The 25,376-nt window shown below is 37.2% G+C and overlaps 2 protein-coding genes across 2 annotated transcripts in view; one reads left to right on the top strand and one right to left on the bottom strand.

Moving 5' to 3' along the window:
* Positions 1-361: 361 nt before the first annotated feature.
* Positions 362-24,326, bottom strand: LOC127658433 (39S ribosomal protein L13, mitochondrial-like). The gene is made up of 7 exons (XM_052147724.1): positions 24,172-24,326; positions 23,674-23,797; positions 19,672-19,765; positions 19,344-19,404; positions 10,886-10,972; positions 9,896-10,017; positions 362-520 (listed from the first exon to the last, which is right to left on the bottom strand). Exons 1-7 carry the CDS (start codon positions 24,196-24,198, stop codon positions 496-498), a joined length of 540 nt encoding a protein of 179 aa, XP_052003684.1. The 5' UTR covers positions 24,199-24,326; the 3' UTR covers positions 362-495.
* Positions 24,327-24,518: 192 nt separating this feature from the next.
* The window catches only part of LOC127657577 (mdm2-binding protein-like), a 37,946-nt gene continuing 37,088 nt past the window's right edge, over positions 24,519-25,376 (top strand). The window contains exons 1-3 of the mRNA XM_052146434.1: positions 24,519-24,670; positions 25,112-25,192; positions 25,274-25,347. Coding sequence (XP_052002394.1) covers positions 24,607-24,670; positions 25,112-25,192; positions 25,274-25,347 — 219 coding nt within the window. The 5' untranslated portion in view covers positions 24,519-24,606. The remainder of the gene's footprint in view (positions 24,671-25,111; positions 25,193-25,273; positions 25,348-25,376) is intronic.

Below are 25,376 nucleotides of genomic sequence, written 5' to 3'. Positions count from 1 at the left end.
AAAAGAAACTAGAACCTAAAAAGGGTGTTTTATTTCCATCTAAACAGAGTTGTTTTAAAGAGTTAAGCAAACTTAAAAAAGCTAAAGTGACATTAGAAAGGGCTTATAAAGCCATATGAAGTTAATTAAGGCCGGAACAGCAGTTGAATAACAGCAGGATCAAGCTTCAGAGATCACTGCTAAAGCCATTTTTGGGAAAAGGAATGGCCAAAAAATTCTTAGCTCTAATACTAGTCACAACTAAAAAAGGCTTCTGTCTGCCTGCCTTTATTCCTTGGCTGAGGATTAGGTAAATACACATTATAACGTTAAGAAACGAATCTCTATTAGGAAATAAATGTGTTTCTGCTTGCATCTCATATCAAACATAGCCAAAACATGGACAGTTTATTTTTTACCATTTTGAGACATAATTTAACATAAACATTATTATATATATATAAAAAAGAAACATTCCAAATTCCTGGAAAGACTGTGAGCCGCAAGTCCAGAAAGTCATTTCATCTTGAAGTCTTCTGGCCTGTAAAGACAAAACAGACACTGGTGAATACTTGAGCACACAACTACTGCGGCCATAATTTAAATGGTTGACAAGCAGGATAAAATAGGAGCTTATGTCTCTGTACCAACTGAAGCAAGATTTGAACTGCAATAACAGTCAAATACATTTATCACATTTAATTCAGGGTGGGCTCATTGTGTAAAGCTATTAAAGTGCACAGGGTGGGATGTCTGACTTTAAACCAGGATACAAACTAAAATAATTAATAAAAGTATTTTGTCTCCATTGGTAATAACTTTTATTTAAAAAGTAATAAACAGTTTTTCCACATGGATTTCCTTATTTTTTTATGCATTGAAGATTAAAGAACTTTGATATGACAAACCATAGAGCCCTCTTTTATTTACTTGACAATTCAACTCAAGTATTATTATTATAGAGATGTAACAATATTGAATCAAAATGTAACTTATTTAACTTAAATTTAATTTATCAAAAATATTTCAAGATAAAAATAAATAAATAATGTAAATGTAAGAACTTGAGGCTGTTTGTCATATCTATTTTGTCAACCTTGTTGATAAAAACAAAAAGGCATATGCGATGTCACAAAGAGTCATACACAACTTGACTTTATAACATTACAAAAGATTATTGATTAATATATCAGAAGTATCTGTTACTCTACATTGGACAATTCAAGGTAATCATTTTCATGTTCTGTTGTTGTTCAGTCAGAGACAGACCCAAAGAGACAGAGGGTTCAGGGGCTCAGAGACCCACAGAATAATGACACTCAGTGGGACTCATTCACAGACACATCCATCACCATGACAACAGTGTCACCTTGTCACCATCCTAACAACTGTCCCTGAATGGCACTTTAAATAAAACACCTGAACACTGCTGATAAGATCATGTTGAACACTGAAGGGCATTTGCAGTTTGAAACGTAAGGTGGGAAAATGGCTTAGCTGGAATATATCTAAAGGGATAATTCACCAAAAAAAAAAAATTAAATTCTGTCATTATTTACTCACCTTGATGTTGTTCCAAACACATGACTTTCATATGTGGAACACAAAAGGTGATTTTTTTTTAAAGAATATCTATGTAATGTAAGTGAATGAGTATTGTCAAGCAGCAACAATATATATTTAAAAACATACAAAAAAACAATTTGATTTTAAATTATAAAATGAAAATAAAAGTAGTCTATATAACTCATGCTCTATATATTCAAAGTCTTCTGATGCCATACAATGGCATTTGTGTGAGGAACATCCTGAAATGTAGAGCTTGACAGGCCCTATCCTCATTCACCTCAAGTCATACAGAGTTGGAGCAAAATTCTGACAGTAAATAATGACAAGGTACCATCTCTTTAACTGACATTATACTATCACAAAAACCTATCAGCAAAAGCATTTGAAAATATATATTTTTTAAAAAGCTGACATGACTACTTGTCTTTCAATTCCCTACATCTAATTATTTAAACTTTGAGGACATTTGACAAGACATTTTAATTTTAAATCAATCTACAGAGAGCAAAGTTCCTTGTGAGACACTCAGTTTAGAGCAAACTTGAGACAACCATGATTGCACAAACAGTCTTACAAGTGTAGAAAATGTGTTCAAGGGAATGAAATTGAACCAGCAGAAATTAGATAATGTTCATCTTATTTCTGAGACTGTACAAACATTTCAGATATATAGAGATAGACCTGAGAGAATGACTCTTTCTTGGCAGATAATTAAATAATAAATGGCAAACACGCACAGAAGAAAATGAAGATCTTCTTGATACCAGACTCACATTTGTGCTGAGGCTCCAGAACATATGCAATAAATCATATATGTGCTGCATTGTGGTAAAACGACTGACAGCTTAACAAATCTGAGAAATGTGTTTCAAAGATGGCCTCTTTCAGCTAATAAATACACTGTGTCAACTATTGGCATTTCAAATTAATGTGTCTGCAAGCATGCGTTGTATTTTGTAGTCCAATACTGATGCAAAAGCAAAATTCAGACACTAACCTATCAATTTTTTCTTGAGTCAGACATTTGACCATTTTTGTGGAGGACTTGCTGACACATTGGGATGCCATAAACTGACCTTGAACAGGTAAGCTACAGATCAATAATCAATTAAACTCTCAGTTTAACACATAACTCACGATGAAAGAGTGATTAAAGTCCATGCGAGTCCAATTTATGTAAAATAGCTTTCAAAATGCTTCCTACCATTTCAGATGTTAAATGATATCAGCAAGTTCTACAGTAATGGAAGCTTTCATTATTTTCAGAGGACGTCTCACTGTTGACTGAAGTCAATAGACCCAAAAACGAATTGCATGCTTCGAGGCAAGTTTCTCATTAGAGTTTCTCTATTACAAGAAAACGAAAACAGCCATATTTGCATTTTCTGAAGGAAATGCTAGTGATTGAAAGACAGCAAATTAGTAGTGTTAAAGTTTTAGGATTTAGTTCTGTGTAATAGAGTACTGATTCAGAGACACTTTGCTGTACATGCTGCTTTTCAGTTGGCTGCACACAAGAATCAACACAGTCACTGCAGTGTAAAGGCAGCTATAAATGGTTAAATATATACACAAGACAAGAACTGGTCACCATTGTTACTATAAAAAAAAAAAAATCATTTGACAAACGATACATTTTAACGCTTATATTACAACCTCACCAACATTTACACACTTATTCCAATGTGATACATTTCCACGATAGCACATCTCAGAGTATTGGACTTCGGATTCGGAAGACCACGGTTCGAAACTAGTCAAGCATGCAAGCGGACACGTGAGACGAGACTGTCATAGAAGCGTCACGAAACGATGCGGTTGCTTCAGAAAATGTGCTTTAAATTTTTCATTTTGTTTTTGGATACTATCCGTTAGGTTTAGATTTTAGTTAAGGGTAAGGATGTCTGTTTTGTGTAACTCCCATTTTATTTTATATGACTATTGGTTAAATTTATGTTGAACTTTTGGGTTAGGGAGGTACGCTTTACTAATTAAAACATCCATCTAATATTCACCTTAAACCTTGTCTGATTATGACAATTTGCAAAAATGCAGTTACAGTAACATTCTTTCTATGAGACTAGGTTGTCATTATGCTAATGATGTTAAGGAAAAAAGACCAATCGTGATTCAGTATGCAAATATTATAATGATGTCATTGCTATTAGTAACATTTTGAATGCTGAAAATGTTATCATCGCAAGTCAATGGGAGATGTTTAAACTTTAATCTTAATAAAACATTTTAAAGTATAAATTTTACATAAACCAAAAAGTGTGAATGGAGACTATGTTAAGCAAATGTAATACTTATATACAGTATATCATTATTTTATTTTTATTATTCCCTTTTCTCCCCAATTTGGAAAGCCCAATTCACACTACTTAGTAGGTCCTCGTGGTGGCGAGGTTACTCACCTCAATCCGGGTGGCAGAGGACAAGTCTCAGTTGCCTCCTCTTCTGAGACAGTCAATCCGTGCATCTTATCACGTGGCTCATTGTGCATGACATCGCAGAGACTCAAAGCATGTGGAGGCTCATTCTAATCGCCACGATCCACACACAAATTACCAGGCACCCAATTGAGAGCAAGAACCACTAATTGCGACCACGAGGAGGTTACCCCATGTAACTCTAACTTCCCTAGCAACCGGGCCAATTTGGTTGCTTGGGAGACCTTGCTGAAATCACTCGGCATGCCCTGGATTCAAACTTGCGACTCCAGGGGTGGTAGTCAGTGTCAATACTTGCTGAGCTACCCAGGCCCCCATATACAGTATATCATTAATGTAAATTGCCTATGATTTATGGCTTTAATGCTAGTGTATTGACTAGCTTCTTGGACTGAACCCTAAAAATCCTAAACAATTATTATTTTAGTATGAGCGCTGCTCACAAACAAAAAGGACACCCAGATCGTGGCTGTGTGTATGTTTAATGAGATAAAAATTCTTGAGTTATCTCTCTCTATAAAGAGTGAGAGAAATATAAATGTTGAAGGAGACAGACTCTCATATCTATAGTAAGGAGGAAGGGGTGTGGTAAGACATTACAATGCCTCTCAATATCTTTGAGCCATTCCTGGGGACACATTAACTTTCTGCCCAGTAAATAACCTATAAATACTGCAACATAATAAGTTTTACAACAAACCATTTAAATTTCATATTTACAACAGCTGCGGTGGATTGTGGTCCCACCAAACCTTTATCAGCCATTTCAACGTTACTACACAAACATCATTCATTGTGCAATTCTACAATTTAATTACAGCAGATCTTCCCACCTCATTATCGCATTATTGTCTCCTTCCCACTGATATGTTTTAATTACACACTCCACATGGCTCCTCAGGAGGGACCAGCATAGCAAAATAACACAGTAAAGATGACAAACAACACCAGGCATACAGTGGCGCACTTGGTTGCCTCAGTGTTTGTTTGAAAGGGTTATGAACTCTGGAAAGCTACAAGCGAAACTTGCCCTCATGCTTGCCCTCATGCTTGCCCTCATGCTTGCCCTCATGCTTGCCCTCATGCTTGCCCTCATGCTTGCCCTCATAACCAAACAGATTTATTAATTAATTTAATGTAGAACCTCCAATAACACAAGCAGGGATCAATATCACTATGTGGGATAAATTATGTTGAAATGAAGCCTGACACTTTCAGAATGAGACACAACCTATAGTTCCCTTAAATAGTCCCTCACGCAAGAGGAAGTATGTAATGCTGGCCTCCTGACACAGTCTACGCATCATTTTCACAGGCCCTGTATTTACTGGGATTTTTTAACTGCTATCTGAAACTCTACACTGACTTCAAACCCTGAATTTAGTAAGACTATATCTCGAAGAACTGTGACTTTCAGACAATGTACCGTTACATCATGAACCAAGTGACCTCTTTCATCATTTAGAATAATACGTATTCTAATATGATTTGAGTACAGATTCAAAGAGCCTGAAGGCATGAGGAAATGATTACTGGAAATGACAGGAATTACACCAAGAAAAGGCATTATAAATATTTAACAGATTAAAGATTACAAACTTGAGTTCTCCATTTGCGTCAAAAGTGTTCCCGACAGCATTTTTAGGTTGGCTATTGCTAAAAACCATGACAAAGAATGGCTTTAATGGTTGAAGGTACAGTATTAATTCATGCCAAATGCCTCACTGCAGACATTAGGAAAGGCACAGCTGCTACATAACTATCTTGCAGTGATCAAAGAATGAGCATAAATGAACCAAAATGACTGTAATTTAACAGGGTGGGCAGGTAAACGTTTCAGAGAATGGTCTTATATCACCTAGTCAGGGTTTATTTTGCAAAAACAACTGGCTGATTGTACATTATCCCACTTATTACATGGCTACTAACCAAATAAGTAGACAAAATATTTATTTGCATTTAAATTATGTAATTACTGTTTGTGAGAATTAATAAATAGCTGTACAGCTAAAATCCACCTGTTGCGTCAGGGTTGTACTGGTGTTTATTTAGTAATTAAAGACCTTCTTACTGCTCATTATCCAGCTTGTTACAAGACTACTCACCAAATAAATAAATAAATGGACATGAAACATTGATTTGAATTAAAAGCAATGAGTGAGTGGGACAATTTTTTAAGAAAATTATTGAAATTTTTTTTTCCTAGTCATGACTAGGTTTAAAATAATCTGGCATTAAAGGGATAGTTCACCCAAAAAATAAAATACTCTCATCATTTACTCATTTACCCAGATGTGTAAAATTTGTGATTTTTAAAAGAATATGTCAGCTCTGTAGGTCAATACAATGCAAGTGAATGGTGACCAGATAGCTCCAAAATAGGAGATAAAGTCAGCATAAATGCAATCTATAAGACTTTAGTGGTTAAATCAATGTCATATAAAGTGCTCCAGTTGATTTTGGGTGAGAACGGACCAAAATATAAAACCTTTTTCCACTGTACACCTTGCTATTGTAATCTCTAGGTACAATCATGATTTTAAACTCGATTACACTTCCTATCAGCACCATATAGCACTCTGTGCATGCATCAAGCACTAGGAAGTGTAATCAAGCTTGAAATTATGATTGTGCCAAGAGACTGCAATGACAATATTTACAGTGAAAAAGGAATTACATTTTGGTCTGTTTCTTCTCACCCAAAACCAATTGGGATCACTTCAGATGACATTGATTAACACACAGGAGTCATATGGATTACTTTTTGATGCTGACTTTCTCTCCATATTGGAGCTTTAAAGTTCTGGCCACCATCCACTTGCATTGTATGGACCTACAGAGCCAAAATATTTAAAAAAAAATCTTTGTGTTCCGCAGAAGAAAGGAATTCATACACAACTGAATTGGCATGAGAGTAAATGATGATCTCGTGGCACATGTTCCTATCATTTTCATGCTATTTACATGATCTCTAAAAGCTGAAAATATAATATTAATATTTTGAAGAAAAAATAAATAAATTCAAATGTATACCATATCAAGATTCACTTCTGTTTCCATAAGGGCACTAATACAGTATGTTGGAAAACATCAATTAAAACAATGAATTAGTTTTGAGGTATATTTATGTTCTTGCCTTTTAATGGGTTAGATATCAAGTCTATGGGATTTTGTGCCAGTTTTATTGTCCACCAGGTGAAAAAAACCCTGTAAGATCAGAATTCTTAGAAAAGTAATAGCAAACCACTCCTCACCCTGCTACATGGTTTGAGGAATCATTGATGTCTATAGCACAAACGGTGCAAGAGTTAAACAGTGAAGCATAATACAAAGGGTTAGAGGTTTAGAATGATAACACATACCAAACCAAGCATGAGCAAATAATAGCAATAATTTATACTGCTAAATATAAATTCCTAATTTCAGTGCTAAACTGAAACAGACATTCTCAGAACTAATGTTTTTTTGGTATGGCACATCGCCTTTGAAATAGTTCAACACTGGTTACCTTCAGATCTGACTGTAAAGTAGGGTACAGTCACTTGCCTTACATGTTTCAATGATTTAACATTGAAGTAAAATTAAATCTACAGAATATCAAATCTCCATAAGCTCACTGCAGTCTCAGTCTCAGCCCACAGCACACCTTTAGCATTTGTTTTTTAATGTTATCATCTTTATATAACTGAGGACACAATTTCCAATACATCTCAATTTCCTCTACAGCAGCTGTTTTAATTTCATCTTAACATGCTTTGAGATTCATCTGGCCACTCTTGTATAGTAATGATGATAATGAAATCATCAGTCACTTGCACCATGCTCATAAAAGGTTCAACAAATGCCACAGGAAGAGCAATGAATTTGTATTTATTATTCAGTGAAAAATGAGTGCCTTACATTTCACATTTTGCTTAACACCTCCTGCCTTCAGAATAATGTCGTTATACATGAACAGACAAACAAAAATTCTGTTTCATGCAGATATTAAAGGGGACCAATTATACAAAATGATTTTTCATAGTGTTTGAACATAAATGTGTGTTGGCAGAGTGTACACAACCACCCTATAATGATAAAAATCCACCCTGTCCTTTTTTTTTTTAGTCCCCATTAATCTTGAGCACTGTCTCAGAACAAGCCGTTCGCAGATTCTGTACAAAGTAACTTCACTTTGTACAGGCCCTGCTCACGACTGTTGACGGACATGTTTGTTTGTGTGTGTTATTTCTGGGCTATAACTATATACTATAAATGAGAGTTCCATCCGAATACAGAGACAGATCCTTTTTTTTTCATATGCACAGATACAAAAAGAGAAAATGGCTTCGCTGCACACCCCTCACACACACACACCTTTCACCCTCACACACACCACACTTTTTTTTTCCAGGATCTTTCAACTATTTTAGCCTAGATGCAAAATATGTCCAAGGGGAGAACCACTGTGCCAATGAAATACTCGAGATAGGAAATACAAGATATTGAGTATTGTTGAGAGGCAATCTGTAGAGATGTAAAGGGTTTATGAGGTGTTTAACAGCAGTACAGCAGCTGTGTGGAAACGTAAAGTGCCATTTTACGTCTTGGAGGATCTTAGGTGCGCTACCAAACAAGCCAGAAAAGTATCTTGTGTGGGATATATGACATGCACAGTATTTGACCTCTAAAACATCATTATTTTTGCATGTTTTGCATTAGAAATGCCCCCATTTAGGAGAACATTAATAAAAAAAATATATTCAGTCAGTTGCTAGGGAGGGTAGAGTCACAAAGTGCACAAAGTACGGGACAGTACAATAAATTAACAGGACAATAGGCACAGTGAGAGACCAGTACACAGTAGTGCAAAAAGATGACTTTCTAAAAATGCCAAATGTAAACATAACATACTATGAGACAGTGTTCTATGCACATAGCAGTTATTGAGGTAGCAGCCAGTTATAAAGTGACAATAATTAAAGTGCAACTCAGGACACAGGTGTGGGTGTGTGTGTGTGTGTGTGTGTGTGTGTGTGTGTGTCAGTCCAGTCTCTGAGTATTGGGAGTCTTGATGGCTTGGGGGAAGAAGCTGTTACACAGACTGGCCTTGATGGCCCGAATGCTTCGGTAACTTTTGCCAGACGGCAGGAGGGTGAAGAGGGCAGGAGGTCAGCAGTTGTATGCGCATGAGATGTAATCGTGTTGGCACGTTCACGTGAGAGGCATGTGCAACACACATGGTCGGATGACATTCAGGCTGACTATCTGTTCTTTTTGGAGCTTCAAAAGGTCTGATCACTATTCACTTACATTTAAAAAAAATTTACTGAGGTGAGATATTTTCTTATTTTTCTTCAAATGTGTTCTGCTGAAGAAAGTCATAGATATCTGGGATTTCATGAGGGTGAGTAAATGATGAGATAATTTTCATGAATATTTCTTTAAATACTGACATGTTCCACTAAGCTTGACAAACAGACAGTGTCCAAATACTTAGTTTTGAATGTTATACTGTATGTAACAAACATCTTTTTGTAAAATGTTTTGCTTGAAAAGTATTTTTGTTCCACTAAGCAATTGTTATAAACAAGTATACAAAATATTTTTTTCCATTGTGACCTCACAGTTGGTCTGTGATTGGCTGGCCTCCACGATTCAGTGACTTAGCTCTCAAAAATCTGATTGTCTGCACAGATGGCTTTTTAAACATATGGTAAGTTTTTCCCGACCTCACTAGCAACCACCCTCTCTCCCTCCCCTCAGGAGTACACCACCAGGAAGACACCTTAGCTGCGCTTTATATCTCACACCACACAGATTCATTGACTTCAGCAAGGAGGAAATATGGCTGTACAGAAACAGAGAGACTAAGAAAGACTAAAGCAAGGCAATAAAGAAAGAGACAAACTTACGGGGTCCACAGCATGGGGAAAGCATCTCGCTCCTCCTGTGTGTACTCGCTGAGCTTGCGAGGGATCTCTCTGGGTTGAGGAAGTTCTTCTGTCAGATTCTTAAGAATATCTTCAGGAAGTATCTGACAAAGGACACACAATGAGAACACTTTCTAATACTACTTGCATTACAGATTACAGCAGAACTATGTTCAGAGACGATACTAAAATTTCAGTAGTCAATACCAATTACAATGCCAATTTCACGGCTCTCAACAAACATTTTGATATCGCAGCAAAAAATACATTTATTTTGATCTCAGTCCTTTAAAAACAATGGCATGTAGCCTTAAAGTATTTCTAAAATAATCTCCAAGTAAACATTACATCAAGTTTTTCCCAAGTAATTATTCTAGTAAACAGTCAGCTATGAAGAACAAAGAAATAGTAATTTAGTGAGAGTGATCGTTACATTTGTTTTTATTTTAGTATAACCTTAGTAACGATTTACAGTTACTTTTGACATCCCTGATCTGTCAGATCAATACAAGACTTCCACAAGAGTGAAAACAGTGGTTCTTCTTTTGACAAGAAACCTCATGTTCAGAAACAAAGATATGCCGAATTTACAAATTTCTCTGAAATGATCAAACCTTAGGTGGGGTTTCAACAGATTGCTCCAGAATATATAAGCCCAAAGAACTTACCAATCGATTTGAACACATTTGATCTTAGCTTAAGGCAATATTTACCTACAAAAATGTGTTGGTGCAATGTAGTAGTAGGATATTACCATCATGTTGCGTTTTATTTAATAAAGCTAAAGATGATATGTACTGTAGAATTTAGCTTCCGATTCAGACACTCCCCACCCTCCACTGACTGAGAGGAAACAGTGAACACATTTGTCGAATACACTTGACACTTTTACACTTTTTTGTTTCTTCCTATACCTGAAGTTTTGGATTTCAGAACAATGAACATATATCAGAGCATCAACCGAGAGCTTACATCATCTGGGAAAAGGTGAAGCCGTTGCATCATGGTCCTTCTAGTGAGGTTTTTGGGGAGCATCCCGTACACAGCCAGTTTAATGATCTGTTGATCAAAAAAGTTCAAGTCTTAAATTTCATACTGACAGGCCAGATAATTGGCCAATGTTTCAGTCTCTCTAAAGGAAAAGTGAAGATTTCTGCTCCCACATTGTTACAAGTAAACTGTAATTGTGGTCTAAGCCATTCTTCATAACTTTGCCATTTCTATAAGGGCCACCATTTAGAATTAGATGTGTGAAGCCACAAACTTGCAGTGTAACAATTTTTACTGGCCAATGTAATAAAGTATTCATTTAGCACTTTTATCCAGTGACTTACAAATACAGAACAGTCTATGACAGATGCAGAATAACATAATATTCAAAATGTGTGTGCGGCAGTATATAACACCGATCAGCCACAACATTAAAATCACCTGCCTAATATCGTGTTGTTCCCCTCGTGCCACCAAATCAGCTCTGACCCGTCGAGGCATGGACTCCACAAGACCTCTGAAGGTGTCCTGTGAAAATCTGGCACCAAGACGTTAGCAGCAGATCCTTCAAGTACTGCAAGTTGTGAGTTGGGGCTTTCATGGATCGGACTTGTTGGTCCAGCACATCCCATAGATGCTCAATCAGATTGAGATCTGGGGAATTTGGAGGCCAAGTCAACAACTTGAATGCTTTGTCATGTTCCTCAAACCATTTCTGAACAATTTGTGCAGTGTGGCAGGGTGCCATTATCCTGCTGAAAGAGGCTACATTCATCTGGGAATACCATTGCCATGAAGGGGTGTACATGGTTTGCAACAATCTTTAGGCAGGTGGTACATGTCAAAGTAACATCCACATGAATGCCAGAATCAAAGGTTTCCCACAGAACATTGCCCAGAGCATCACACTACCTCCGCCGGCCTGCCCTCTTCCCATAGTGCATCCTGCTGTCATCTCTTCCCAAGGTAAATGATGCACACGCACCCGGCCGTCCACATGCTCTAAAAGAAAACGTGATTCATCAGACCAGGCCACTTTCTTCCTTTGCTCCATGGTCCAGTTCTGAAGCTCACATGCCCATTGTGGGCACTTATGGCAGTGGACCGGGATCAGCATGGGCACTCTGACCAGTCTGCGGCTGCGCAGCCCCATACGCAACAAGCAGTGTTGCGCTGTGTCCTTACACCTTTCTATCATGGCCAGCATTACGTTTTTCAGCAATTTGTGCAACAGTAGCTCTTCTGTGGGATCGGAGCAGACGGGCTAGCCTTAACTCCCCACGTGCATCAATGAGCCTTGGGCGCCCAAGAACCTATCCCCACAAGACCTGCCTTTTGTCTAGTCATCACAATTTGGCTCTTGTCAAAATCACTCAGATCCTTACGCTTGCCCATTTTCTTCCTGCTTCAAACACATGAAATTCAAGAACTGACTGTTCACTTGCTGCCTAATATATCCTATCCCTTGACAGGAGCCATTGTAGTGAGATAATAAATGTTATTCACCTCACCTGTCAGTGCTTTTATTGTTTTGGCTGATCAGTGTATTGTGTGTGTGTGTGTGTGTGTGTGTGTGTGTATATATATATTGCATTCTGAAAGTATTCAGACCCCTTGTTTTTTTTTTCACATTTTGTGATGTTGCAGCCTTATGCTAAAATGCTTTATATATTTGTTTTCATCAATCTACACTCCACACCCCATAATGACAAAGCAAAAAAACTAGATTTTTGATAACTTTGCAAATGTAATAAAAAGAAAAACTGAAATATCACATTGACATAAGTATTCAGACCCTTTACTCAGTACTTAGTTGAATAACTTTTGGCAGCGATTACAGCCTCAAATCTTTTTGGGTATGATGCGACAAGCTTTCCACACCTGGATTTGGGGATTTTCTGCCATTCTTCTCTGCAGATCCTCTCAAGCTCTGTTAGGTTTGATGGGGACAGTCGGTGGACAGACATTTTTAGGTCTCTCCAGAGGGGTTTCATTGGGTTCAAGTCCGGGCTCTGGCTGTGCCACTCAAGGACATTCACAGGGTTGTCCTTAAGCCACACTTGCATTGTCTTGGCTATGTGCTTTGTGTCATTTTCCTGTTGGAAGATGAACCTTCGGCCCGAGGTCCTGAGCACTCTGGACCAGTTTTTATTATATCTCTGTATATTGCGGTGTTCAGCTTTGCTTCAACCCTGACCAGTTCCCCCAGTCCCTGTCTTTGAAAAACACCCTAACAGCATGATTTTACCACCACCATGCTTCACCTTTAGGATGGTAATGCACAGGTGATGAGCAGTGCCTAGTTTCATCCAGACACGACACTTGGAATTAAATAGTTCAATCTTCATTTCATCAGACCAGAGACTCTTGTTTCTCACAGTCTGAGAGTCCTTTAGGTGCTTTCTTGCTAAATACAAGAGGGCTTTCATGTGTCTTGCACTGAGGAGAGTCTTCCGTCTGGCCACTCTGCCATAAAGCCCAGATCAGTGGAGTGTTGCAATGGCGGTTTTCCTTCTACAAGTTTCTTCCATCTCCAAACATGATCTCTGGAGCTCAACCAGAATGACCATTGGGTTCTTGGTCACATTGTTCTGATATACATTTTCAGCTGTGAGACCTTATATAGACAGGTGTGTGCCTTTCCAGATCATGTCTAAACAATTGAATTGGCCACAGGTGGACTCAAATCAAAGTGTAGAATCATCTCAAAGATGATCCAGAGAAATGGGATGCACTCGTTAAATTTCAAGCATCAAAGCAAAGGGTCTATATATATATATATATATATATATATATATATATATATATATATATATATATTATTTTTATCATTATTTGTCATGTCGTTATTTGAGGGAATTTCTGAGTAAATATTGCTATACGTGTTAATTAGATTGATTAATCAGCTTGTCATGCAATTAATTTGATTTATTGACAGCCCTAATTCATTCATTTAGCAGACACTTTTATCCAAAGTAACATACAAATGTGGAACAGGTCACAACTTATGTAATATTGTGGAATACAACATAATATTCAAAATGTAAGAAGACTTAAACATTCAAAACATTTAAAAGTGTATGTACAAATGTAAAAACAGATTTGTTGTTGTTTTACAAATGACCTCTTATGAATTTAGGACGGCATATGCCTCAATAAAATTGGCCCTTTCCTCAATGTACACCGATCAGCCACAACATTAAAACCACCTGCCTAATATTGTGTAGGTCCCCTTGTGCCACCAAAATAGAGCCATCCCGTATCTCAGAAGAGCATTCTGAGATTAGATTCTTCTCACCACAATTGTACAGAGCGGTTATCAAGGTTAACGTAGACTTGTCAGTTCTAATCAGTCTGGCCATTCTCGATTGACAACTCTCATCAACAAGGCATTTCCATCCATAGAACTGCAACTCACTGGATGTTTTTGTTTTTGGCACCATTCGGAATAAATTCTAGAGCTGTTGTGCATGAAAATCCCAGGAGATCAGCAGTTACAGAAATACTCAGACCAGCCCATCTAGCACCAACGATCTTGTCACTCTCCAAATTACTGAGATCACATTTTTCCCAATTCTGATGGTTGATGTGAACATTAACTGTTCCTGACCCGTATCTGCATGATTTTATGCACTGCTGCCACACAATTGGCTGATTATAGAAATCACATGGATGATTGCTGGTGCCAGATGAGCTGGTTTGAGTATTTCTGTAACTGCTGATCTCCTGGGATTTATATAGAATGTTATTCTTGACAATCCAATACACAATATTATGCAGGTGGTTTTAATGTTGTGTCTGATCAGTGTATACCACTGTTGTGGTTTGATTATGTTTGCTTGTTTATCCAAGTGCTATAACAAAAATATGATAATAGGCATAATTTACTAAGGAGGGTCAAATTCACAAAAATATTCTAAATTAATAGGATTTTAACTAAGTGATGGCAACAAATACAAAAATCCTCCTTTATAAACCAGATCATGGCATGCCGGTGATGTGTTAGTTGTAAAAAATTACAAAGTAAAGAGCCAATCATCCCCATGTCAAATTTGAAATTTAAATATCCAAAAAAAGAATTACATTTTGCAGACCCCACTTACATGAGGTAAACATTAAAAGAATGAACATCAATCCCTTTACATAAACCGCTGTGCCTACAGAATACACAAATAGACGTGAAATCTCCTCACTTACAAAACGCCAAACCAGCCCATCATTCTTTCATCAGGACAGTGTTCATCATTAATCAGGTTTTTTTCCTGACTAATAGATGGAAGCTGTCTGGGGGCATGATCACTTTTCACAACTCTGTCACCTACCTCTGATCATTATCCACAATTATCCCTGATACATTCCCCCCTCGACTGGAATAACTCAGCCCTAGTCAAGCATTCATCTTGTTAATGGCAGAGAATGATCCAGAGGACTGGAGAGGTGGAAGCAGCCTGAATTTAAGTTGCTTTTTCTGGGCCATGGCGCAGCACCACAAGCCACGGTGCTTCTTCAGATATGGTGACACTACAATGTGTAACAGTGAAGTTATTGAATATTTTTTTAGTATCTATTTTCGGTTTTGCACTTTGCAGACGGTCCCGGAGGACTTGTATCTCAGCCGGCTGCAGGTAGAGATCAATGTAATTTATCCAGCTCGGAGGAAGGCTCGTTTTGATGAAAATTAGTTTGTAGCTCGTTGTCTACATTACTACGGTTAGAAAGAGGTGTCGTTTGTATTTTAACATTGTTTCTGTAATTAGTTATTTTCAGAGAATTCCGAATCTGTGAATATATTTCCAACTTTACCAGACTCCCATTATAATGACTGAAGCCATCACTCAGTTTGAGCCCTGCAGTTCAGCGCAAGCTAACTGACAGAGTTCTGCACTCACAAATGCTCTCATAATAAATATAGCAGTTTAAACAACACAATAAATCACTTATATAGACCCTGCCTGTACCTTGATTATAACGGTCGGGATCGTTATAGTTGTTGCGTTGCTCATTTGTGGTTTGTTTACCTACTATAAATAAAACGGCGCAACATGCAACTAATAAATAAAATACAAAAATGCACATCTTTGTTCTACAGCTTCTTTTCAAGTGTCAGATGATGTTTCTTTGGCACGTGAAAATAGTGCTATCGCAAACCGAGATTAACTATACCGCAAGCATCATAAATCAGGACGTCAGACTATTCAAACCTTGTGCAAAAGGATTAGATTGTCATGACTGATTTGTCCCCAGTGCATCTCAGAGCGCGTTTTGAGAGGATATCTGTAAAATAATTAAAAATAAAACACAATTCACTCAACGGTGCTGCAGAGTCGCGTTATTATATTGAAAAAGTTCCGGGTCAAAAGCTCGTTGTTCTGGCGGTATCATCAGTTATTTCATGTGGGCATATGCCAAATCCTAAAACGGATAGGAGGGCATACGATGTATATATTTGCCCTAGACTACACACCAGAAGCTGTTTCTCAGATTTTCTATCATTAGCTCTACAAGGCGCTGATCCCTCTTGTTTGAACGAGTCTTGTGATGGAACAAGCACTTGCCTTGTGTCTTTCAGCATTTATGAAGTTAAGATGAGTGGAAGAAACAAGTACAAGTATTTGCTAATATAGCCTAATCCATTTAACTTATCTTTGAAGCTTATGATTATTGTTCGTGATAACCAAATAATAATAGCCCTATAGTTAATTAATAAATAATTTAATATTTATTTACTAAGAATAGATAATTTTGTATGAGGATACATATTTTCGATACAACATCAGTATCGGAAGTATCGATACTTTTAGGATCGATCCGCCCATCCCTATTGAAAACATTAACGCAACAGGAGTAGACTTAAATTGAATAATCGGCCATTTTCACGATTGCACAATGTGACTGCCGCAATCATAATCAGCATTAGTTTTTCAATTAATTGTGCAGCCCTAGTTCCTGGACTGTTAGTTTGCAAAGTAACAGTCAAGGTTGTTCCAGAGGTATGTTTAAGGTGTAGGTCAACAACAAAGAGAGAGATGGGCTACACACAGGCTAAGAAAGATTTTATTTTCCATTTTTCAGGTGCGTCAACAGTGGGTTACACTTGTAGAGGTTTATACTGCAAGGTGACAGGCCAGGATAAACATACAGGAAAGGATGCATTTTTAATTATGTTGAGGTTTATGTGCCTTGAAAGAGCACTTTAAAATCCTTCTTAAGTTTACAGAGAAAACTATTTCTAAGTTATGTGAAGGACTAGAGGTCGACCGATTAATCGCATTTTTTACATAATCGGCATCGGCCAATATCCACGCATATCAAGCCGATTATTAGGCAGGCGCATCTGTGGGCAGCCTAGTGTTGTTGTGGAACACGTGTTCGACGCACGCTGCCCCTAGAGTCATTCTCCAGCAGAGTGAGCAGACCTCATCCAGTGCCTAAGGAAGGAGCTAAGTGCCTTGGAGAAAACAGTAAGGGTTAAATTTGTATAACTTCTTTATATTTAATTAAAAACTTTTGATATGTTACTGCCAACTTCAAGAAAAAACGTGACAAACGCGATAGGTGACATGACGTTCGGCTACTTTGGATATTGATAGCGTAGTTGAAGTTGCATTATCACAGCAGAAGGGTGGCTATCATGTCACAATAAGTAAGCAAGAATTTTGCAATTACAGACAGTGACTTTTATTTGTTCTGTTTGTGTGTCTTATATTTGAGAGGGTTGTCACTCAATGGAGATAAATAAGTAATAAAAATATACCAACACAGTAGGCTAGTGAAGGACTGGCTTTGGTAAGCTCGGACGTTATCGCTTCTCCTGTCGGTACTGGAGAAATTACGAAAATACATACTTTATTGCTATAAAGAGAAAGTTATTTTATCTCGCCAGCCATTTCTATGTATAATAATATGAAACCATTTGTCTGTGATGCAATTTAGCTATTCGCAGTCAGAGAGAGAGAGAGAGAGAGAACGAGAACTCGCTCACGCGGTGCCACAGCGAGCACAAAACGAGCCCTGCATAATGAGTGACAGAACTAAACATTCAAACATAGCCTGGTTTAGATCTGTGATTATTGGTCTTATTTTATTTTAGATTTCACCTTCCAAAGATTATAAAAAGAATATTTATACATAAGCCGCATTCTGTCTAGCACAACTTCCTCCCTTCACAGCGGTGCACTGACATTTCTCCCTAAAACTCAAACTTAACGTCAGAATCAGCACGATCGGTGATTGTTGTAAAATGCTACTGTTGCTAAATTGCGGGACGCGTTTAATAATAAAAAGAGCGCAAGAGATACCGGTCCCAAGGCGGCGCGCGCTCCGAAACACACCGCAAAGAGACAAGCAAAGTATAGACTACTTTGGGTTTCATGCGTCTAAACGATCAACTATACACAAAAATATGTCAAAACGATCGGCTTGGAGATTCACTTAAACACAGTTTATGTCTTAAATGGACGTAGTTATGGAAATAGTTGGGGAGAAAATATGCTGCATCAGGATATATGTGCCTATATAACGTTTATATTTGTGTAATATATATATATATATATATATAACAAAAATAAACGTTAAGAATACCGTTAAAGTACCGGATCGATAATCAGTATCGGTAAGATAGTAATACCATTAAAACCTTAACGATACCCATCACTAGTTATGCCTGTGCTTCTCTTGGATGCTCTGAATATTGGATTACGTGTCTGGATTGTCCCTTAATTAAAGTTGCATTTGGATCTCAACCTTCGTGTCTCGGAGCAGTTCGTAACACCTGCTTTGTTTATTTAATATATTTGTTATACATTATTTATACAATATGTTTTTACATTATACATTTTTAATTTTAAGTGTATAAGTGCAGATTGGTCAAGTGTTCAATAAATGTATTTGTTGAGAAATGTTGTCTATCTTAAGTTATTATTTGTGTTACATTTTATCTTTCAAATAAAAGGTTCAAATAAGAGGTTAAAAACAAGCACATATCGGCCAAAATAAATCGGCAGCATTAATCGGCCATCGGCCGACCCGGATTTCAAAAGATCGGCATCGGCCTGAAAAAACCAATATCGGTCGACCTCTATGAAGGACAGACTAGGAAAAAATACCAGAGATAAATAGGAAAGAGGTCTGCGTTCATGCTTGCCATTTATTTTGCAAATCATGGGAGTCATGCAGATATTAAGAGAATACTTTGCAACTACCACTATCTGAAATTATTCAAACACATTTGGCCATAATTTAATTAAATGAATAAATTTGTTGTCAAATCCCTCAAAAGATGCAAGGCAATTTTTTATGAAATTATAAATTGGTTTTTAACAACACAGGATTGTGAATGATGTAGGGATGCCATTTTTGTAGTAATTGCTGGGAACTCCAAATAGTTACAGGTAAATACGAATGTATAATTCAAAAGCCAAATGTAAAGACCAATACTCACAGCTGTAGGGTCTTTTTTGTGCATTTGGGCTGCGGTAAGTTGTTTGAATCCTCCAGGATAACTTTTAGATGAAAAAATAACATATTAAGATTTTAAATCAGATTTTCAAATCACTTCCTAAATATATAGGAAAGCAGAATATTGTTTCAATTACATGCATACTGTATATCAAAAAGTTTCTATCTCAAATTCCCTCTTGTTCCTTTGTCAGCGCAAAGAAAGAAAAGCAGAGAGCATAGCCTAGATCACTGACTAAATGAAACACTATAAAGATGTGTGATCAATGTCTTCAGTGAGTAAAAGTGTGCAGGCAGAGAGCTTGGTTTACCCAGTGTGAGACGAATACACTCTCTGTTCCCATTTATTTCCTGAGAAGGCAATATGTTGGGTGTTCATGACCACCACATGATCTCCAATATCACCTAGGAAAAGATATATTCACATGATTAAATCTATACACTCAACTTGTCTCCACTGAGGATCAATTAGAAATTTCTAGTCTAGGATTCATATAGTTACTTTAGGTTGGTGTTTCCCAAACTGGGGTACGTGAGGTGACAGTGGGGGTACACGAATAGCATTCTGAGATTTACCGTTCTTTCAGTTTCATCACAGTCTAAAATAACATTCAAACCAAGTTCATGCATTTCTCACTGGCAAAACATATTTTGTGTGCCCTCTAGTGTAGAAACATCAAAATGGTTGTGTCAAGAAAGGTCAGAAAAATATGCAATGAAAAAAACCCTCTTTTGTGGTTAAAAAAATATGCATCTACTCATGTAAGGTGAGGTAGCTTAGAGATAGCAAGAAAAATACTTCACTGTTTTGCCAGACGCACATGTCAGTCGTCCACAATTTTAGTTTAGTTTTTTTAAAACGTAATTTGTATACAAGGTTAGATGCATAGGGAGTTTTGAATCTGATGGTATAGGGCCTAAGTTCAAAAGCTTTGATGACAGGTGCCAGATATTCAGCACCACCAAATCATTTGCAAATGAAATTGCACGCTAGAGACCTGTTTTTACATTGTTGTATGATGTTTTTTCTGCAAATGAGCTCAACCTTGCTAACAGCGTCAAATGTGACATAAAAAAGCACCTTGAGCTGACCGTGCAATTGAACAGACACTTACCCGCAATGCTTGAATTGGCCGGCAACACATACCTGCAATGATGTGCAATTCCAGGCACAGAACCGAACGCTATTCTTGCATACCGCTATGTGATGAGGGGGGAGTTTTCAAGTAATGCAGTTATATCATATCTAGCTTACCCATCTCAATCGGTAAGCCATTTATTCAATAGGTTTATGATTAATATAACATGTACAAAACATGTAAAATATAACATGTTTAATATGAAGGAGTTGTTTTAAAAAGATAATTGCGTTAAACAGGCATATTTTCAAATTACCTTGTGTGAATTTTATCTATGCGTTAGAGAGGGGGTACGCGAAAGGATGTTGAATGTTTGAAGGGGTACGCCACTGTAAAAAGTTTGGGAACCACTGCTTTAGGTCATACCAGATGAATCATACAATCAGGCTCGTGCACAGACATCAAAGGGGGCTTGAGCACCTGCCCTTTTTCTTCCTCGAGAGAAAGTGCCCTTTTTTCCAGTGGTGTTTTTATTTTATTTTTTTTAAATAAATGAATATATATATATATATATATATTCTGATATCTATAGATATATAGCATCAAGATTGGGCAATGAAATACATAAAGACAGATGAAATGAGATGGACCAGTTGGATGGGCCCCATGTCTGGATCACTAATGGACACAGGGCCTTCGATTCAGGTGCCTGCAAGGTGGAGAAGGGGTACTGGTATGGGCTGCTATCATAAAGGATGGAGGTAGTTGGACCATTTCAAGTTGAAGATGGACTGAAACTCAACTTTCAAACCAACTGCTAGTTTTTAGAAAGTACTTTCTTCACGCAGTGGTACAGGAAGAAGTCCTCAGCAAACAAGGAGGCCGTGATCTATCATATGCATCCAAGTACTCCACTGCTTGGCTAGCCAGCAATGGCCTCAAAGATGCCCAAATAATGACTTGGCCCCCTTCCTCACCTGACTTAAATCCTACTGAGAACTTGTGGGCCCATCTCAAACATGAGATTCACAGTGAGGGAAGACAATACAACTCTTTATACAACATTTGGGATGCTGTGGTTGCTGCTTCAGTGAAAGTTGATTGTGAACAGATTAAGAAACTGACAGACTCCATGGATGGAAGTCTCATGGCAGTTATTGAAAAGAAGGGTGGCTATATTGGTCACTGAATATTTTTGAAAGGCCAAAAATGTTATTTAATTGTCATTTTGTGTTACTTATTTGTTGTACCTACTCAAATTTAGAATAAACAATCGAGTTGGGAGAAATTATTTTTGTAATTTAGTTGCCTAATAATTTTGCAAACTTATACATTCCCCTGATAAAGACAAAACTCACTTTTTCTTTGTTAAACATTCAGGTTTGAGGTTCAATAACATTTTGGATTGACTGAGAGCATTGTGTTTGTTCAACAATAAATTAAACCTGAGGAATACAATTTGCCTAATAATTGTGCATGCTGTGTATTCTTAAAATTAAAATAAAGTATTTGGACATTTTCGGTCATTTTAAACTTAGTGGAACATTTAGTTTTATATTTTGTTATGTAATGCAATGAAATTCAGATATTTTTGTGTCCAAAGTGAAAATACTTTTTGGGGCTACTGTACATTCCACTACACTTCAGAGGCAAAATGCAGTAACTACAACAACTTGAACTATATATATATATATATATATATATATATATATATATATATATATCCTTCCTCCAACCCCGCGAACTAGCAGAATATCTTAACTGCACAGCCTTTAATGTTTATCTTTTGGCCTGTTATGCTCATTCATCCTTCAGAGTGAGAGTTTCATTAAAAACTCTCAGCATATCTCAGGAAGGAAGCACCATAAGCTGGCTCTGAGGAAGGTGTTCTCTCCTCTGTGCAGCTCCAGACTTATGTATCCCGACACCTTACATCTCATTCGAATTAGTTGCCACGCTAACAGCTCTTAAGAGCAAGGGGGAGAAATGTATTTCATGCCTGGAATTTAAGAGAACAAATTCTGACCACAGTTTGAGATAATAATTTTGCTTACTAATGATTTAATGTTTCCATCTGCATAAAAACAACCTGATTAAAAGGGCAACCTTTCATGTTAGACATTTGTGTAGGTCCCCCTCGTGCCACCAAATCAGCGCCAACCCACATAGCATTCTGAGATTATATTCTTCTCACTACAATTGTAAAGAGTGGTTATCTGAGTTCCTGTAGACTTTGTCAGTATGAACCAGTCTGGCAATTCTCTGTTGACCTCTCTCATCAACAAGTCATTTCCATCTGCAGAACTGCAGCTCACTGGATGTTTTTTGTACCATTCAGAGTAAATTCTAGAAACTGTTGTGTGTGAAAATCCCAGGAGATCAGCAATTACAGAAGTACTCAAAACAGCCCATCTGGCACCAAGTGCTAAAACATGCTAAAAATGTGCTAGTATCATGCTAACACATGCTAACATCACCTAGCAAAGTGTTAAAACATTCTAAAAACGTACTAACATCATGCTAACACAAACATAACACCTACATTTCACCATCATGAAAACTCATGCTAGCAACATTCTATGACCATTATTTTAGTGCTTAGCAACAAGTTAGAAAGTTTTGCCATGGCAAGCACCACTCACATTTTCTTCAGGAAATGTATATATCTAGAATTTACTCAGAATGGTGACAAAAACAAAAAACATCCAGTGAGGGGCAGTTCTTCGGATGGAAATGCCTTGTTGATGAGAGCGGTTAATGGAGAATGGCCAGACGGGTTTGAGCTTAAAAAATCTACAGGAAATCAGATAACCCTCTGAACAATTCTGGTGCGAAGAATCTTATCTCAGAACTCTATTCTGAGATATGGGTTGGCGCTGTTTTGGCGGCAGGAGGGGGACCAACACAATATTAGGCAGGTGTTTTTTAATGTTGTGGCTGATTGATGTGTAGAAGGACAGATAATCAATTAGCTTTTAATTTAAGCACAACTTGTAGCCATGTATGCATACTTGTAAAATAAAAGTACAGAAAAATGCCCTCATCAAGGGACAGATTTTATATAAGCTTAGGCTGCAAAAAAAACAGCACTGTCATTATTTTAAACAGTGATCTTTTACTTTCATCTTGTGGCCATTTGGTTCCTACACATTCTCTAGTAGATCTATCAGTGAATGAATGCTCTGAAATAGAGATACTTATTTATTAGTGAACACATGTGGATGATTTACTCACTCAGTGGATGGTAAACGGGTTTATGTTTCCCTTGAAGCCGAACTGCACACATGGTGGCAATCTTTCCTGGAGGCTGCAGCCTGGCATCTATGAGGAACCAGGACCTTGCAAAGGTCGCCCATTGCTTATAGGAGGAAAAACAAAATAAATGTTCCAATGTTTTATTAATATTGCGATGACGGAATACATTTTCAATGGGTGAAACAAGTAATGCGTTAACCTGTCACATTATAACTAATGCATTAGCACACCAATTGTCAAAATCATGAAACATTACTATTACCCGCTTACAACAACACTGGTGCAGGTCAATCATTTAAGGATCACATTTATCAATTTATTAAAATAAATTTAAACTCACAACAAGTATAGACATTATCCAGATCTCACTTCACTGATAATAAGCTTGTTAACTGAGAGATGAACAGTCCAATGAAGCAGCAGCATCGGTTGACAACAGTATGATCGTGCCATAATACATACGCAATATCATCTTACCTGGGCTGATCTTGAAAAACTAGACATGTTGCATGAGCATTAAAAATATTTGACCTCAATGTGGCTGTAGAGGTACAGCAGCGATTTGCTTCCCCAGGAGCAACAGCATGTACATGTGGTTCCTTTTCAAAAAGCCATAATTTCATGATCATTTAGCATTTTTTATTTTAATTTGATGATTTGATTTCATTAATAATTAATTAATGGTTATATATGTTTTAATAAACCACCGGACGCTACGTTTTATTATTTATAAGCGTGTTTTAATTGTTCCTACCGACTGTACGTTTGGTAGCGCTTGCGTCATCGCCGCGTCATTTCGGAACGTCCGTGTTGGCTGTAAACGCGCGTAAATTAGTTTGTGATCGAGTTTGGATCGCTAGTCGTGGCAGAACAAATTAACATTATTTTACATGAAAACAAGTGCATACGGCCATGGACAGATATGTTCTTGTTATTATAGTCAACCTACAGCCGAAGAAAGAGTGCTCTTTCAGTGGTAAGAGATTTTATTCAACTGTATTCATTTCAAAGAGTTCTTTTTGCATGACTGTTGTACATGCACTACCGCCAAAGCTGGTAGTTTTGTGATGATAATAATAACAATACTGCGATATAAACTGTCATTATCATGAAGTGGAGTAAAAACAAACAATAGCAATACAACAATATCATTATAATTTTTGTAATTAATGATGGGGAAATATTCATATATTATACAAAAAAGTAAAAAGGAAATACAGCATAAAGGTTGGATAATGTTGACAGACTTTTACAAATTCCAAGAAGTAATGAGTTACAAATAGTCAGTGTTTTCAAGTCTTTTTTGTTACTGTCATTGCCAATTTATTACTGATTTGATGGAAATATCAGAATAATTTAGGCCTCATTTTCTTTCGTGAATCTCTGCAGTATGCAAACTGTGTAAATGCTTTTGTAGGGGTTGATGCTGCCAAACAAATTTACGATAACCTCAAAGACATTTGTACCAATCGTTTAACACGGATCTCTCCATTTCCCGGTAGGTGTATTCATATAACCTTTTCATTTGCCACAAGTTTTGGTGTAAAGTTTGATTGTTGGTTTGTTGAAATCTTTTTAGCTTGTTCTCTGAGTGGTAGCCCTGCCCCGCAGAGATGGTACTTTGCTATTCAAGCCACTTATGGTACAGCGCAGGTAACTAAAACAGAATACATCATTGCTTC

The sequence above is a fragment of the Xyrauchen texanus genome, chromosome 17, assembly GCF_025860055.1.
Source record: "Xyrauchen texanus isolate HMW12.3.18 chromosome 17, RBS_HiC_50CHRs, whole genome shotgun sequence".
Classification (NCBI taxonomy): domain Eukaryota; kingdom Metazoa; phylum Chordata; class Actinopteri; order Cypriniformes; family Catostomidae; genus Xyrauchen; species Xyrauchen texanus.
The sequence above is the reverse complement of the archived record's forward strand: the minus strand, read 5'-3'. Positions and strand labels throughout refer to the sequence as shown.

Coding starts and splice junctions, on each gene's coding strand:
- LOC127658433 (XM_052147724.1), bottom strand. CDS start 24,198: ATGTCTAGTTTTTCAAGATCAGCCCAG. Junction 23,798..24,171: donor GTTTTTCAAGATCAGCCCAG/GTAAGATGATAT, acceptor TCCTCCTATAAG/CAATGGGCGACCTTTGCAAG. Junction 10,973..19,343: donor ACAAAAAAGACCCTACAGCT/GTGAGTATTGGT, acceptor TTTGATCAACAG/ATCATTAAACTGGCTGTGTA.